General features: G+C 42.4%; 1 protein-coding gene across 1 annotated transcript in view; it reads left to right on the top strand.

The window, feature by feature from the left end:
* Positions 1-6,143: 6,143 nt before the first annotated feature.
* Positions 6,144-18,490, top strand: part of LOC138982541 (vitamin D3 receptor-like) — a 13,183-nt gene continuing 836 nt past the window's right edge. The window contains exons 1-5 of the mRNA XM_070355851.1: positions 6,144-7,482; positions 8,142-8,487; positions 9,053-9,173; positions 10,086-11,278; positions 11,753-18,490. The exon at positions 11,753-18,490 is cut by the window's right edge and continues 836 nt beyond it. Coding sequence (XP_070211952.1) covers positions 8,164-8,487; positions 9,053-9,173; positions 10,086-11,278; positions 11,753-12,136 — 2,022 coding nt within the window. The 5' untranslated portion in view covers positions 6,144-7,482; positions 8,142-8,163 and the 3' untranslated portion in view covers positions 12,137-18,490. The remainder of the gene's footprint in view (positions 7,483-8,141; positions 8,488-9,052; positions 9,174-10,085; positions 11,279-11,752) is intronic.

Genomic DNA, 18,490 nt, shown 5'->3' with positions numbered 1-18,490 from the left:
GCTCGTGTATGCTTGAGTGTTTGTGTGAGTGAATTTGTGTGTGTGTGTGTGTGTGTGTGTGTGTGTGTGTGCGCGTGTGATTTCGAGAAATTAGAGCTTTTTCGGCCACAAGCTCGTGATTTCATTCGAACATGGTTGTACTCACGGCAGCCGCATATAGACGCCCATTGCTGTCAGCTCTGTTTGATAAACTGCCATCACTTTAAAGTAACAATTATAACATTTTCCATCATCACGCCGCATTTGTTTTCAATAACACACACACACAAACACACACACACACACATTGTGTGTGTGTGTGTGTGTGTGTGTGATTTCGAGAAATTAGAGCTTTTTCGGCAACAAGCTCGTGATTTCATTCGAACATGGTTGTACTCACGGCAGCCGCATATAGACGCCCATTGCTGTCAGCTCTGTTTGATAAACTGCCATCACTTTAAAGTAACAATTATAACATTTTCCATCATCACGCCGCATTTGTTTTCAATTACACACACACACAAACACACACACACACATTTTCATTTTCATTTATTTATTGTCCCATCGCCTGGGCGCCTAATATGGACCAGTGAAGCGGCCTTCACGAATCACTGTAAAAAGCCCCCTATACTTCGAAATAACATGATACAACTTTGTGTGCAAGTCAGACAAATTGAATTAGGACCTATGCTTTAGATTTATCTGTTTCGGGTTGATGAGAGCATTATTTGAAGCACACCAGGAAACTAAAGAAGCTTATCAAAAATAGAGTGAAAATAAGTGAAATTATCAACTTCCACGAAAAGAAGACTATTCATATATTTTTTTGAAATCTCGAGGGCTAGTTATAGGTTATTTCCAGCAAGCTTCTTAATGAATTAATGAAAATTGCCTTTAGCTTTTATTTTCTTCGATTTGTTGAAGGTGGTCCATATTAGGGGACTCACACATACTTTGAGATTGTGCTATTATGTTTTGTTTGCAGTAGAAACTCGGGGTCAAGATTGCTAAATTGTAACAAATACGGTCTTAGCTGTCATGTATAGCAATTTTGTGTGATAAAAGCTTTGGCTGTGGACAGAAACGAGTCCGTTTTAGGCAGCAAATTTAGAATGAACCATGCCAAAAGTGAAAAAAAGAAAAAAAGCCTAACGGTTTTGAGGTTTGTGTTTCTGCAACTGTTTTGACATGTGCAAGTTGTCCAATACAGCCAATGAAATTGTTTTGAGCGCACTAGCGCCGTTGTTTGTCAGAACTAGAGGTGGTCCATATTACGGGAGCCGGTCCATATTAGGAGCCCTTCCCCTACAACCAAAATTGTAGGGGTCACAGCATCAATACGGTCAAGTTTAGGTGTAAGGGAGGTAGAGGCAGGAGAATGTGGAATACAGATTCACCCTCGAATTCAGTGGAACAGGCGATCTCGAGGAGAGAGAGAGAGAGAGAGAGAGAGAGAGAGAGAGAGAGAGAGAGAGAGAGAGAGAGAGAGAGAGACGACCTTCACATTTGTACTGCGACTGTTGACCTACACATTTAAACGCAACTATGATATCGCTGCACACCGAGACTCGTCTTCTGTTTAATACAACAAGCATAGCCTGACCTATATTATTTAGGTCCCTGCAACAGGCAAGGGAAGTAACTACATCGACTGTGCACAAGGTAAGACGAACTCGGTTGCGCTTATTCTCTTTCTTGTGTTTTCATTCATGCTCTCTTATGATCTACTCTATAGCAAAGACCTTCACAGACAGAATGTTTGTCCTGGTTTTAAATAGATAATAATGCGAGAGAGATATCAAAATAAAGAGTTTGATGAAGCACAAGGCTTCATTATAGCACTCCAAGTTAGCCCTCAAACACAGGCAGGGCAGGCTATACTAGGTTAGTCAGAGCACAGGCGGAAGGTATCGTCCACTGGACTACTACTATCACAGAAAGACTAATCGAAGGTATCGTCCACTGGACTACTACTATCACAGAAAGACTAATCTGTGATAGTAGTAGTCCAGTGGACGATACCTTCTGCCTGTGGTCAGAGCTTCAATCCTGTCGAACAAACTTGATTAACCATACGTGTTCTCTTATCTGACGCTCAGGCAAGTACACTGGCGGATGGTGTGCACAGTCCGAGAAAAAGACCCCGAGAGTTTGTTTTGACTTACGGCTGACATATATATATGTATGTGTTTTTTTGAGTCTATTCAGTCCCAGTGTCGGATGCTGTGTTCATGTCAGCATACAGTTTCACTGTGTCATCGCTCATCCCGCATACACAGTGCGCAGCAGTTTCATCTAGCAAGTTAGTAATAGCGTACGGCCTTGTACAAATATGTACTACTCTGCAGAAGTTTAAAGTGAAAATAAAATGCGCTTCCTGTGGGTGACGTGTTACGAGGAGGGCCCCAAAGGGTTTAAAATCGTGATCGTGATTGGTGTTTTTACCTTTCTGTGACCGTGATTGCCGAAATTTCCATTTCTGTGATCGTGATGGAACTTTGCCCGTGATCAAGTCTCGTGATCGTGATTGTCATTTGTTTTCGTGATCGTGATGGGCATTATTGCAAAGCATTTTATTTTCAACTGTACATTTTTCACCGCTGTATCACTCTATGAGTATGATCCTCTATTCGTCAAGGAGCTAATCCCGATTGAAGGGAATCAACAACACATTCAGAAATATGATTTTGACAGCGATTGCTTCCCTTTAAGAGAACCAATCACCAAAAAAAGAGATCCAATCAGAAGGCGAATTGCAAAAGTCTGCCAAACTTCATCCAATGGAAGGGCTTCGTGCTAAGTTTTGAGTACATTCAGTCAAATTCGAATTCGAAGATCAAAAATGGCGTGCAGCGGTACTGTCATCGAACTTCTGTTATATTTTGTGGATTCAAGCCAGACCAAAGCAGGCGGCGAGAATGCCTTCCTTGGTGGAAAGGTCAGGCTACGGGTCCGTCTTTCCGAAGACAAAATGTCAAGGTATGTCATCAATCAGGGCCGGACTAGGTAAGTACTAGGGGGGGGTTTACAGTTGAGGGTCCAGGGGGCAAGGCCCCTTGGTGGGTGTCCAGGGGGCGAAGCCCCCCTGGTGGGGGTCCAGGGGACGAAGCTGAACGTTTTTTTATGTTTCTGGAGGGAAAGGAAGCCTCTCCTTGAACGAAAAAGGTAAATTCGACAGCAAGCTGTATAGGCAATGAAGAAGAATTGAGATTGTAAGGACTCATACTTTTCATCACAAAAATCGTTGAAGAAAAATTACTTTCGAAAGGGGGTGAGAGGTGCGATTTCTCCTCGGATTTCATGATGATCCAGAAGCAACCCCCCCCCTCCCTCACCCACAAAAAAACAAAACAAAAAAGCGTTTGGGAGGTACATGCTTAAGCCAGCGGGGGGGGGGGGGGGGGGGGTGCGCAACCCCTGTAACCCCCCCCCCTCTAGTTCGGCCCTGTCTATGTTGCTCTATGACGGTTCTGAATGTAGGCAAAGATCTTGAAATTTGTTCAAGATCTTTGAGTTTGATTGAGATCATTGACATTGTCGACATTGCCACGTCCGGCTGTCACTCGCTCAGTGTGACCTCGACTGGCTCGAGTCTGATTGAGTCTGCGTGTAACCGAAACTAGAAATGTGTTTTTCATCCCAGCAACGTGGACACGTTTGGCATAGATTCTAATTGTCGCTTCTTTGCATTAAGCTTGGATTTATTTTAGCGCCTGTATACTTATCAACAATGGGTTAAATTCAGGAACTATGGCCGCGGCGGGGAGACGTGCCAGTTTGGGTCACTTGATCCTCATATCAAAGTCGACCAAAGTCATGTTCTTTGGGGATTTTGTTATTATAGACTCTACCATCACACATACATGTACTTTAATTTCAATGCAACCAATAGTTTTTGAGAAAATGGGTTTAAAAGATTTAGCTCTGGAAATGTGAAATTGTGCAAGTATATATTTATGTGTGTGAGTGAGGGTGTGGGAGTTGAATCTGAATCTAGGGGTCCTTAACGTCCTCACAGGAAATTTTCCTTTTAGGGACGTGAGTTGATGATACGCTTTAAAAAGGGTGTGGGAGTTGAATGTGTATGAGTGTATATTCCTTCACTCACCTTCATGATTCCTAGACTGACCTTTAGTCAGGATAATAGACTCTACCATGTACTTTAATGTCAATGCACCCAATAGTTTTTGAGAAAATGGGTTTAAAAGATTTAGCTCTGGAAATGTGAAATTGTGTAAGTATATATTCATGCGTGTGAGTGAGGGTGTGGGAGTTGAATGTGTATGAGTGCAGGGGCGGATTAGGGGGGGTGGGGGGGGGTTACAGGGGTTCCGGACCCCCCCCCCGGCTGTCAAAAAAAAAATAGTACTAACTTTAAAAGAAATAATGAGTGGCTGCTGACACCAGTTGATCATGTTTAAAATCAAGGATAAGCCATACATAGTTCATAAAATAGCTAAATCTCTTCAGCTTCTGGGGGGCTCAGACCCCCCAACGGGGCCTTGACCTGGACCCCAAGTTGTAACCCCCCCACCCCTCTAGCTTAACTGCTCCGCCCCTGGAGTGTATATTCCTGTGAGTGTCTGTATGAGAGAGAGAGAGAGCGAGAGAAAAAACAATGAAAACAACATTCTTGTTACTGATTACAAATCATATGTATTTCTATGTGTGTATGAAAGAGAATTAAAAAAAAAAAGTGCAACAGTTGCCACTTTGTGTTGAATAAACAATAGATTTGGAGGAGCGAATTACTGTGTGGTTGTGTTTACTTTGACACGTGCTTTCCGTACCTGCAACTTTTACCGTGACCGTGATTTGCCACTGGTGTTCGTGATCGTGAAAACAAAAATCAAGGTAACTGTGATCGTGAAAGCTAAAATTTCCCTTCCCGTGATCGTGATGATACCCCCCCTTTGGGGCCCTTCACGAGAGCAACCGTGATCTGTGGGTTATTCTCCAGAGCTGGGTACCATTTTATGACATGCATTCTCAGTCGTTTAAATGATTATACCGTATATTAAATGCATGTCAACTAGAATGTATTATTTCATAAAACAAAACATAGTATACAGTTTTGTCTTCTCTTTCTTAGTTGTTAGTATTCAAATTGATGTCACATTCTCTGGTTTTCATGTTACGCTGCGGGATGCACTTTAAAATGCTTGTAATTGAATGAACATTGACAAACAAAATTTACAAGTATTTCTAATTCTTTCTCTGCAGGCCAAGGATATATATATGGAACCAGTATTATTTTTTTTTTATTCTCTTTTTGTGAATTTTTTTAAATTTTTTTTTTTACATGTATATGCTGTACATTACAGGACATCACATAACCAAAGGGACAGAACCATATAACAGAAAAACACTTGAACAATTACATCATACATGGGGTGGGAGGATGGGCGGGGGAGGGGGGGATGTTCAGAGCTTGGTGGTCGCAGTATCAAAAGGATTTAAGAAAGAACCAGTATTTATTAATGGAATCAATGTGTATATACATATATATAGTTAACATGTCTCAGTTAAGTATAGAAACATCACCTTCGTAAAGCATGGTTTTCACTGGTACATAGCTCTGGAGAATAACCTATATGTCAGGAATCAAAAAACAAGAAAGGTAGGTTGTTGGAACGTTTGTTATTGACAAAACAATACATTCGCAAATATATCGACCCAACGGTCTTTTAAGTTTTATACTATATGTCTTTATACTATAGGTCTTTTATACTATATGTCTAGTTCAGGATTTTGTGGTACCTTCACAGAGACAAGAAAATTCGCTTCGCAGTGTCGGATTGTCCAAAACAGAAATTGCAACTTATGGACTGGGAACTGCACCAACAAACAACACACACACACACACACACACACACACACATACACACACACACACAATCAGTCTGTCTGTCTGTCTGTCTGGCTGTCTGTCTGTCTGTCTGTCTGTCCGTCCGTCCGTCCGTACGTGCCTCTCTCTGTCGCTCTCTCTCTCTCTCTCTCTTCCGGCTGTTTCCCTGTTCCTCTCTCTTGCTAACTCAACTCAAAATCATTCAAATGTCCTGTGGGTTGTTAACGGGCAAACACATAACGACAGCAGCATTGATCATGTTCTGCTTTGCACGTAGAACAAACATTGACTTAGCTATTTAAAGCATAAGTCACGCTCGCAAAGAAAATGAAAGCTCACCATGAATGTCATAAAGAAATCGGAGAACTAGGGAGTAATGACTAAGCCGGCCAATTAAAATGATACCGCGCAAATAACCCTCGTACTGGTAGATGTCAAGTTGTTGTGGTTGTTTTGTTGTTGTTGTGTTGTTGCCGCCGCCTCTGCTGTGTTGTTGTTGTCGTTGCTGCTGTTGCTGCTACCGCTGCCGCCGTTATTGTGTTGATGATGACATCATGGTAATGTTGATTGTAAAGAAGACTAACTTTACTCATTATATTAAAAATGGTGAATTAAATTTGAAATATACCTTCCTTCCTGTGTAGATTATTCTGTCAACCATCAAAAGTTTGCCCGGGCTTTAATCTTCGGTGAGGACATCCTTCTATTTTGACACATACCAGTATTCTTCAGCTTGCCTGCTTTTTTTGCAGATCGGGAATCATTTGTTCCATTAATATCGAAACTGCCACCTATTTTTATCTGCGACTGAACTTCATTCAGAAAAAAAAATCCCGCTTTGCAATACAGTGCACAGAAAGCTGCGAGGCGATTCATTTTTGGCATGTTGCTAAATTGAAGGGTCCTCATCATCCTGAACTCAGGTCAAAATGAGTTCGGCTCATTCTCTCCCTGACAGGATGCCTTGAGTTTCCTTGTCTGGCAAGGAAACCGATTTTTTATGTTATTTTTTAATTTTTTAATTTTTTTTTTTTACATATTTAGAGCTTTTTGTAATGTATTATTGATATAAGCAGATTCGCGTTCGTCGATAATGATTTTTCATGGTGTTTTGTAATTTTTAAATTACAAAGGAATTGATATGTAAGACAGTTTCAAGCGAGCTATTTTTCGCGGCTGTATTTACTGTGCAAACAACTGTAAATATGGCAAAAGTGTCACGTGATAATCAACCGTTTGGTTTTGGCACTCACTGGAGCAGACGATTTTTTCTGTAACCAGTTGACAGTGATGAAACCATATATTACGGTCTCCTTCCGGCAGCAGTCCCAAAATTTCGACTTGTTTTGACCTTAGAACGATGTCTTTAACATAACTGTGAAGAACAGAACGGAGATCACTGTCGAAGTCGGCCAATCTGCAATCATTTTCGTCTCGCGAACACTGATCTCAAATTTAGATCAGTGCTCGCGAAAACCATATGGGAGATAACTCTGTATTTTTGTTTTGATAGATTCGCGAAGGACTGTAGCGTCCGGTCAGGGAGAGAATGAGCCGAACTCATTTTGACCCGAGTTCAGGATGGGGTCCTCATATCCAGCACAAACAACTGGACAGATCTGTAGTGGTATCATAATCTATTAAACGGGAAGGTACGTATGTATCTGAAAACTGTAAGAGCTTTTGACTGTATAGTTATAGCAGTCTGCAGTCATAGCGAGAAAAACAACAACAGACATTCAAAAACAGCAATACAAGAACAAGGAGGAGATCTGCATGTGAAAACGATGCCGTAAGTCGATAAGTGGCGCACACCGTAACACATCCACAGGCCTAATGATACGGATGTGGCAGCACATAATTTAACTTACTTTTGACACGTGTAGCTCGCTTGCTTTAGCCTTGGCCGCATGGCCTGCTTTCTTTATTTATCCATGTTGTATTCCACTATTTTTTTAAGGGGGTGGGGGGGAGGATTATCTAATGGTACAAACAAATCTGTCCGTGTGTCTGTGTGTCATTGTTGTTTTTGTTACCGTAGCAGCTGCTGCCATTATTTTTGTTGATGATGCCATGATGTTTATGTTGATTGGAAAGTAGACAAACTTTACTAATTGATAATAATGGTGAATTTGATTTGCACACAGAAAAAGCTTTCGATTTCATTAAGTTTGCATCTTTTTCTTGAAAGATCCTAGCACTTCAATGTGGTGGTAAAATTACCTGCACGCATACCGGCCCTTAAAATAACGTTAACGAAATTAATATTTGTAAGAAAGTTGTGACGGCACTCACTTTGATCCCGTTGCAGCGACGGAATTCAAAAATAAAAGATGACAACAAAAATGGAACCAATTGAGCCGGGCAACGATGACAAGTCAGATGTCTGCCCTGAAGACTTCCTTGTCTACGGGCGTCAACCAGGAGGCGGAAATGACGCAATTCCGGATGTGACGTATTTTTTAACGCCAGGGAACACCGAGACACCAGGTCCAGGCCAACCATGTCGAGCACAGGATGGCAAGCGGACCAAACGGCGAGTGCCGCGAGAGAGAATTTGCTGGGTGTGCGGCGATCGCGCCATTGCTCACAACTTTGGGGCTCTCACCTGTGAAACATGCAAGGCTTTCTTCCGTCGAAATGCCCACAGAGCAAAGGTGAGGGTGGGACGCGACTGGCACTTACACATTATTGAGCGTTTTATTTTCTTTTTAAATCGATGGAATTTCAAAAGAGAAGAGTGCGTGTCTGAAAATATGCCTTTAGAGTATTATACTGACTTTAAACTAAAACCAAAGTAGTAAACAAACAAATAAACGAAGAAACAAAGAAATAAACAAAGAAAGAAAGAAAGAAACAAACAAACAAGCAAAGATACAAGCACAGAAAGAAAAGAACAACCAAACAGGCAAACCCCAAACAATCAAGAAACAGGCAAGATAACACTCTATATATTCGAAATAAATGACGAAAACAAAGTGTTCATGCAAAGCTGTACGTTTTTTTGAAACAGACAAAGAAACATTGCAAAACGTTTTCTCGTTGACTTTGTCTTGATTGTAAAAACGAAAACCAAATAAAGATAAAATAGATACATGTACTGAAACTGTTAAAGAAGGCACACTGTTTTTGTTTTCGATTGAAGATGATTAAATTTAAATGAAAGTAAGCAAACACAGAGGTACGTACCCTATGTCGATAATTCGTGAATGCTCTCCACAGGAAATCCCACAGTGTAACTTTGACAGCAACTGCAACATCAGCAAGAACACACGGCGGTTCTGCACAGCTTGTCGGATGAAGAAATGCTTTGTTGTTGGCATGGATCCTTCCCTGATTTTAGGTAATTGTAGCTCTTGATGACTGTGTCTGTCTCTCACTCTGTTTCTCTCTCTCTCTCTCTCTCTCTCTCTCTCTCTCTCTCTCTCTCTCTCTCTCTGTTTGCCTCTCTCTGCTCTATGAATCCCAGGTTGTACGCAGCCCTTTCGATCTCGGCGGCCATCAGTGGGTTATACAGCGAAGCACCCCTTTCTAGCACTGTGTGTGTGTGTGTGTGTGTGTGTGTGTGTGTGTGTGTGTGTGTATGTGTGTGTGTGTGTGTGTGTGTGTGTGTTTGTTGCAGTCTAAGCGTCAGACTTAATGAAACACGATATTTTGACCTAATACATATAATTCATTCACGAAACAGATTATGTTTTGCTCAGCTGACTACCACAGTAATGACGAAAGAAGTTAATTATAGGACACAACTTTTTTCCCTCATAATTCAGCAAATAATGTCTCTTTCCGTGGTATAACTCTTAATTGACATGACGTCACTAATGAGCCGGCCACATTCCCACTCTGGTTGCAATAGGTCACTTACATCAACATAAAAACATACAATTATCTCAACATATAGACCTATCACCACTGAAAAAGCTTCAACAACATACTGCACCCCAACACACACACACACACACGCACACACACGCACACACACACACACACACACACACACACACACACACACACACACACACACACACACACACACACACACAGAGGCAGACAGAGACAGGCGCAAAGTTGATAAAGAAGTTGTATTTAAACTATACTTGCGACAAGAAGTCCAAATCTCATCTCGGATTTAAATGGTGTTCAAGCCTGTATTGACATTCTCTACCATCTTGCAGGCTCACTCGAAGCAGTACTTGGCATGATACTGATTCCCCAGATACCACACGTCTGTGTCATTAACCGTGAACTTTTGCAGACGAAGAAGAGAAGAAAGCCATGAAGGCAAGGCGGAGGGTCAAACAGAAGCTACGGGAAAAGCTCCACAACCAGGTAGTCAGTTCCACCTCTGTCCTGTCTCCGCAAGTGGTCAGTTCTTCCACCACACCCATTGACCAGCCGACGCCCATCTCGTCACCCAGAGCTGCAGCAGAACGCCAAGATTGTCTTGGAGCCCTGCCTTATTTCTTTACGACCACAGACACTCACGATCCCATGAACACCCTATTCGCTGACTCTACGAGAGACGACCAAGATCCTCCTGTTCAGCAGCATGCTTCCAACATTTCAACCTTCCAAGAGAGTCGTACCAACACACCCACCTCAAGTGACGCAAGAAGCCAAACCCAGCTCCTATCCTCCCTATGCATGTCTCCGATCTCGGCGGCCATCAGTGCGTTCTACAGCGAAGACAGCCTAAAGCACGCTTCCTCGTCTGGGCCTCAAAGTGTGGCTGCTTCGCCAAACTTGGCGGGTCCAGCAGCAACAACAAGCACTCCCCGAAGTGGTTTTAAGTCAGAACAGTCCCCTGCTACAGCCTCGTCGTCACAGTCGGCCTATTCGTCATATTTGACTGCCTCTGATGGTACTCAACAGCCTTGTGTTGCGTCCGATCAGGTCCAGTCTACAAACCATCAATCCTCTGAGGTTTTCGGGCAGAGCAGTACTGCAACTACTCCTAGACAAGGCTCTCTCGGTTCGTTCAGCCAGAGATGTTCCGATCAGTCCTCACCAGCGCCCAACCCTCACAGCGCATCAATCCAAGGCTCCGGCCTGGATCAGCCCACGCTGGCCCAGGGACGTGGGTTTCGCCACGTGGAGCGCGAGGAGCTCCCCTGGGACATCCAGATGTACTGGCGACTCACCACAGAGGAGCGCAGCCTGCTCACACAGCTCACCTCCGCCTACACCAACATCCAGATCGTTCAGCCTCCCCCGGAACAGCCGGAAAACTTCCATCCCGAGCAGCAACCCTTGTGTGTGGACAACCTCATCTACATACTGGACGCCACACTGAGAAAGTGTGTCAACTTTGCCAAGACTGTGGAGGACTTTCGGCAGCTGCGCGAGGCGGACCAGATCGCTTGCCTCAAAGCCTCGGCCTTGGAGACCTACACGCTGCGCAGCACCGCGCTCTTCATCATTGAGAGAAATGCCTGGCACACTTTTAAGGTGATCATTGTCCGATATTTTAAAAAAAGAAGTGTTTATGGGTACGTTTGTTTTGTCGGGGTGGGGACTGGTGGGGCTGGGGGGAGGGAGGTAAGATGTGCAAGTGTGTGTGTTTCAGAACAGCTTTGTAGCGAGCAGACGTTTCAATGTTTTTTACGATTTAGGAAAAAAAGGTCTGTTTTGTGTATGTGTATGTGTGTGTGCTGCTGTTTGTGATTTTGTAGTAGAGTAATTGTATGTTGTGCACACGCAGCAGTTTAGGAAACAGATTGTCAGTTTGTTGCACACCCTTCGAGGCAAACTCTCTGTCATACCTCTTCACGACTACTGTTGAAAGTTTCTCTTTTCACACGATTGATTGATTTCTTGCTTGCTTGCTAGCTGTCTTACTGGCTTACTTGTTTGCTGGATATCTAGCTGACTTGTTCTTTCTAGCTTCATTGATTGACTCGCTTCATTCTTGTACTCCCCCAGGGCGACATGCAGCTGGCGGACCTGCAGGCCAAGTTCCAGGACCACACGTCGATCCAGTTCTTCGCCGACTACTGCACGGCGCTCAAATCGGTGGCAAAGACCAACACCACGCTATATGCTCTGCTGCACTGCCTGACGCTCTTCACGGTGCGTGGCGCTAGGCTGGAGGATCGTCAGCAGGTCAGCGCCCTCAAGGACAAGTACCTGCTGCTCCTCAAACACTACCTGGAGTCTGAGTTCTCTTACAGCCACGCTGGACGCTACCTGGTGGAGCTCATGGCCTTGCTGGAGGATATGCACAACCTGCGGCACAAGGTCATGGGCTTCTACAAGCAGTTCTCGTCCTTCTTCAGGCCCTTGGTCGCCGAGTTCTTCACTGCCTGAAGCAGAACCATAAGCAGCGAACTGAACCAACAACCTGAAGCAGAACCATAAGCAGCGAACTGAACCAACAACCTGAAGCAGAACCATAAGCAGCGAACTGAACCAACAACCTGAAGCAGAACCATAAGCAGCAAACTGTACCAACAACCTGAAGCAGAACCATCAGCAGCGAACTGTACCAACAACCTGAAGCAGAACCATAAGCAGCGAACTGAACCAACAACCTGAAGCAGAACCATAAACAGCGAACTGTACCAACAACCTCAAGCAGAACAATTAGCAGCGAACTGAACCAACAACATGAAGCAGAACCATACGCAGCGAACTGAACCAACAACCTGAAGCAGAACCACAAGCTGCAAACCGAACCAACAACCTGAAGCAGAACAATTAGCAGCGAACTGAACCAACAACATGAAGCAGAACAATTAGCAGCGAACTGAACCAACAACATGAAGCAGAAACATAGTCGATGTTTTGAGCTGGTGAATCTGGTCGCACAACCACAATTCCAAGGTCATGAGCTTCTACAAGCAGTTATCGTCATTCTTCAGCCCTTTGGTGGGCAAGTTCTTCACTGCCTGAAGCAGAACCATAGCCGATGTTTTGAGCTGCTGAATCTGGGTGCATAGCCACAATTTCAGGGCAATGGGCTTCTACGAGCATTTCTCGTCATTTTTCAGACCTTTGATTGGCGATTTCTCCACTGCCTAAAGCAGAACCATAATCAATGTTTTGAGCTGGTGAATCTGGTCGCACAACCACAATGCCAAGGTCATGAGCTTCTACAAGCTAGTCCCGTCATTCTTCAGGCCTTTGGTTGCCGAGTTCTTCACTGCCTGAAGCAGAATCATAGTCGATGCTTTGAGCTGCCGAATGTGGACAACCACAACTCCAAGGTCATGAGCTTCTACAAGCCATTCTCGTCCTTCTTCAGGACCTTGGTGGCAGAGCTCTCCACTTGCTAAAGCAGAACCATAGTCGATGTTTTGAGCTTGGGAGTCTTTCCGCACTGCCACAATTCAACGGTCATGGGCTTCTGCCAGCAGTGTTCGTCATTTTCCAGACCTTTGGTTGCCGAGTTCTTCACTGCCTGAAGCAGAACCATAATCGATGTTTTGAGCTTGGGAACCTTGCCGCACAGCCACAATTCAACGGTCATGGGCTTCTGCCAGCTGCAGTGTTCGTCATTCTTCAAGTCTTGAGTTCTTCACACAGCTTGATGTACAATTGCATTTGTTCTGCTTAGCTGATGAATGCATGTGGCCTCTATCAGAAGATTCTGGATGCACAAGCACTATTACCAGGTCATGGGATTCTACAGGCAGTTCTTGTCCCTCTTGTAGGCCGGTGATCGCCGAGTTCTTTACTGATTGATTGAGAATGGTACTTTAACTGTTAGGCTGGTGAATCACCCATGTATCTGCAAATTGTGTCGTTTTACATGATTCACCTGCTTACATTTTGGCAAATTGAAAGTGATTAACCATACATTTGCTAATTATCTCACTGACGTTTTGTCTTTAAAAATCAATAATGGTCAACAAAATTAACAAATCACACTTTCTTATGATCCAAAGAAACGAGAAAGTCAGGAAGTGCGTGCAAATATAGTTTTAGGGGAAGGAATGTAGGCAACATTTGTTTGCAGCTTGCATAACTTGAATATCGACAGACAGAAAACAGTGTTAAAGCAGTATTACGAACAATGCGAATTGCATAATCGCTTTATTCGTAAAATGTTTGCAAGCACTAGTAACAACACTCGCAACGTTGTAAAACATACGCAAGAAATTCGTATATGGATTTGTATGCATTCGCAATGATCGGTAGAAATTCGCAAGCACTCACAACCATTCGAAAGACATTCGCAAGGATTCGTAAGCCTTCGAATTTTCTTTTTTTTCTCCGGTCCATTCGTCTCTTTTTTTTGCCGAATAATGTTCATATTTGCAAGGATATTCGGCACAGTGTAAGACAGGCATTGGTGAAATTCTAGTAGTGAGCATACGAATATCATCACTGTCTTCGAAACAAATGATAATAATGACATGGTTGCAGTTAGCATGATTATGGACACTCAGAAAACTAATGGTAGTGATAGTCCAAAAGTGACCGTGCGAATCATTGTCTTTGAAAGTAATGATAGCATATTATATGTTTGCAGCTAGCATGGTTATCGACAGACAGAAAACTGATGTCAGTGTTAACTTTATGGTGAGTTTACGAATCAGTCTTTGAAATAAATGATAGCATGATGTGCTTGCAGCTTGCATGATTATCGACAGACAGTAAACTGATGTCAGTGACAATCCAATCATGAGTTTTCAAATCAGTCTTCGAAATAAATGATAGCACAATGTGTTTGCAGCAAGCATTGTTATCGACACACAGAAAACAGATGTTAGTGATTATTCAATGGTGAGCTTACGAATCATTGTCACGTCTTTAAAAATTATGATAGCATATAATTTATGTGACCCTCCACCACGAAATGAGTCGCATGTCACCTCGTGCGGTTCTGCGCTAGGCTTAATATAAGTCCGGGGAGTGTCTGGTAACAGTGTGAGGGTCACCTTAGTCACAGGCTTATAACTCAAACAGTTTTCGCTCTTTTCTAAAACGGGTTTCACCACTGGATAAAGCATAAAAAAAACTCTTTAGAAAAATGTAAAAAATATGAATATCATGCAAAGGTGACATGCGACTCATTCCGTGGTGGAGGGTCACATATATATATGTTTCTAGCTACAGCATGGTAATCGACAGAGGGAAAACGATGTCAGCGAGCAGTGCAGAAGCGGTCGTTATCAGCCCAGAGATAACAAACAAGGCCCATTGCTCAATACAGGCTCTAGCAAGACAGCCCACCTCTTACGCAAACAGTGGCTCTATCATTTAACTAACCACTAGGCACATTAAAACGGAGACGTTGAGATGACTTCAACGTGAGTCAACTTTTTGTCCCCGTCAAGCACACAGTGTAGGTAGAGAAGGAGAAAAAGGGGAGAAATAGCATACCAGAAATAGCATACCAGAAATAGCATACCAGAAATAGCATACCAGAAATAGCATACCAAACCTCATGTCTACACCCTATTCAATGACACCGGAAAGGAATACGAGTTTTTTTTATTCAATTAAGGAGGGGGGGGGGGGGGGGGGGGCGTCAATACCAATTGCTTTTTATTTTTAACATAGGAATATTCGTATACCTTTGAGAACGTGACGTTTTGTTTGGTTATCGCCTGAATATGTTAAAAAGAAAAAAAAGAAAGATGATTGATATAAGTTTGAGTACAAGATTATGATTAATCACACGCATTGTGAGTGGTGTTATTTTTAATGTGTACACCAAAACGTGTGTGTGTGTGTGTGTGTGTGTGTGTGTGTGTGTGTGTGTGTGTGTGTGTGTGTGGTATTTATGTGTGTATGTGTGTATGTCTATATCCCTATATCTCTCTCTCTATCTCTCTCTCTCTCTCTCTGTCTGTCTGTCTCTCTCTCTCTCTCTCTCTCTCTCTCTCTCTCTCTCTCTCTCTCTCTCTGTGTCTCTCTTGTGTATATAAGTGAATCATTGACTTACACACGTTTAACACATTTAGAACAGTTTGTGGAATCCGTCTGGATCGAGGTCAAATTAAAAAAAGCACCTCCAATGCTTATTGGTTTCTGCTATAGAAATCCAGCAGAACGTGTAAACTGGACGGACAAATGTTCACATATGTTAGATGCTGCTTTGTTAGAATCAAAAGAAACCATTCTCTTAGGAGATTTTAACCTCTTCACTGCCACAGTATAACAGCATTTTGGTATTGCTGTGTGCCAGGGCAAAATTTCGCTTTCTTCGGTAGGTTCACTAATCTGTTCACTGCTCGATCATTTATTGAGATATCTCTTAGATCTTTGGCATGTGTTTTGCTTATACCCTTGGCTATTATAGGATGACATGATCATTGGACTTTGTTTGTGATTGTTATAGTAAAAATTGATATAATGACCATTTTCGTCAAAAATTACAGTTTCCGGACTTACACACACACAGTGACACACATTGCAGCACGTAAAACCACACAAAACACTGCTAAAACTGGTGTCAAACATCAGGTACTCACATTACAGCCCATAAAAGTATTCTTCTGTGTGGTAATCCATAAATCACTTCTTGTAGAGCTTCCAGAACACTGTATCGCTTGAAAACAGGTCTACGAGTTGAGGTCGGACTTTCGGCCGCCATTGTGAATGGCGAGAATGCTAACACAGTTTTCAACACGTGGTAGAACGTGGTAGCAACTTTAGTAACTTATCCGAACGGTCTATGGGAAAGAACTGTGTTTAGAACCCCTACAAGTACTTGGACAGTGGTTACCTCCCATTTAGTTTTCAGAAATGTCCTGAAATGTTGGTGACACAAATCCCACGTATGAGATACGGTTATGGGCGTACGACAAACCAAAAATGACCACGTATTACATACGGGGTGGGCAGTGAAGGGGTTAATATTGATTTATTAAAACAAAATAAACCATGGTTAGATATGTTCAACCTTTATGATCTCAAACAAGTCGTGAACACCCCTACTAGGGTTACTGCATCTACAAGCACTTTGATAGATCATGTCTATGTTTCTAACACCCGTAACGTTGCAGAAGTTTGTGTTCCAACCAGCGGCTGTAGTGATCATTTTCCTGTTTGTCTCACGTGGTCAAGAAAGGGTGTAAAAATCCCCAAAGTTGGTCACAAGACAGTAAAGTACCGCTCCTTTACTAAATTTAACGAGAACGCCTTTCTTGTGGACTTAGGTAATTCTTCTCTCTCTGATGTTTATAATTATACGGATCCTGATGACGCAATAACACACTGGATAAATGTCTTTACAGAAATATACGATAAACATGCCCCGTGGAGAATTAAGAGAGTCAAGCAAATGGTAAAACCTAAATGGTTTGATACTGAATTACAAGATGCTATTGGCCATCGTGATTTCTTAAAATCAGTTGGCAAGGAAGCGGAGTATAGAGACCAGAGAAATAAAGTAAACTCACTTAAACGAACAAAAAAGATCAAGTACTTTCATGACCTAGCGTCATCAAAGCAAAATTCAAAGAATATATGGAAAGCAATAAATGAACTTACAAATAAAACGATTGCCAGTCATTCAAGTTGTGTTAAGGACATATCCCCTGATGATTTAAACACGCATTTTTCTAAAATAGCTGAAAAAGTTATTACAAATGACAAATCCAATTTGAACAATTTGAAAGTGTTAGAAGAATATTGTGAGTCGAAACAAGTTTCAAGTCAAGCGAATATTCCTCTACTTACAGTACCTGAAGTTTTTTACGCACTTACACACCTTAAGCAAACAGGCTCCCGGGGAATCGACGGCCTCGATGGTAGGATTCTTAAATTGTCAGCCCCTGTAATTTCTGAAACACTCACTTACCTTTATAATCTTTGTTTAGACAAAAAGTATTTCCCAGTCGCCCTGAAACAGGCTAAAGTCATTCCTCTGTTTAAATCAGGTGACAAAAAAGACCCATCAAACTATAGGCCAATTTCAATATTGTCTGTTTTATCAAAACCACTTGAAAAACACATTAAGAAACATATTCTAACGCATCTTAACCAAAACAATTTACTTCACCCTAAACAATCGGGTTTTAGAGCTAACCATTCTACTGCCTTAGTTTCTCTTGTTGATCAATGGCTGGAGAACATAAACGACAATGAATTTTGTGGTGCCATTTTTGTTGATTTTGCTAAAGCCTTTGACGTTATTGATCACACGTTATTACTGAGAAAATTCGCATTGTATGGCGTCGGAATCGAAACTGTCAAACTTATTAGTTCATTTCTCACTGGCAGACAACAAACTGTACTAACAAACGCCTCGGCGTCGAGCATGCAAGAAGTAAAATACGGTGTACCACAAGGATCGGTTTTAGGACCCCTCCTCTTCTCTATATACATTAATGACCTCCCCCTACATATTCAAAATATATGTGAACTTTTTGCAGATGACACCACAATTCACTCCAGCAACACAAATTTAACTCGCGTATCAGAATCACTTCAAAGGAGTTTAAACCAGTTGACAGAGTGGACTGAACTAAACCATATGTCTCTTAACCCAAAGAAAACCAAATATATGGTCATAACAACAAGACAAAAACGCCAGAATATTTGTTCAGCTGGTCCTGCTTTAATGATAGATGGTGAAATAGTGGAAAAAGTCGACTATCACAAACTGCTGGGCGTTAATATCGATAACAACTTGTCTTGGTCAACCCACATAGAGCAACTTAGTAAAGTGGTGTCAAAGAAAGTGTATCTCTTATCTAGAATTAAACA

This window comes from Littorina saxatilis, linkage group LG12 (assembly GCF_037325665.1).
Source record: "Littorina saxatilis isolate snail1 linkage group LG12, US_GU_Lsax_2.0, whole genome shotgun sequence".
Taxonomy (NCBI): domain Eukaryota; kingdom Metazoa; phylum Mollusca; class Gastropoda; order Littorinimorpha; family Littorinidae; genus Littorina; species Littorina saxatilis.
Note: the sequence above shows the minus strand (reverse complement) of the source record. Positions and strands in the feature narration are given on the sequence as shown.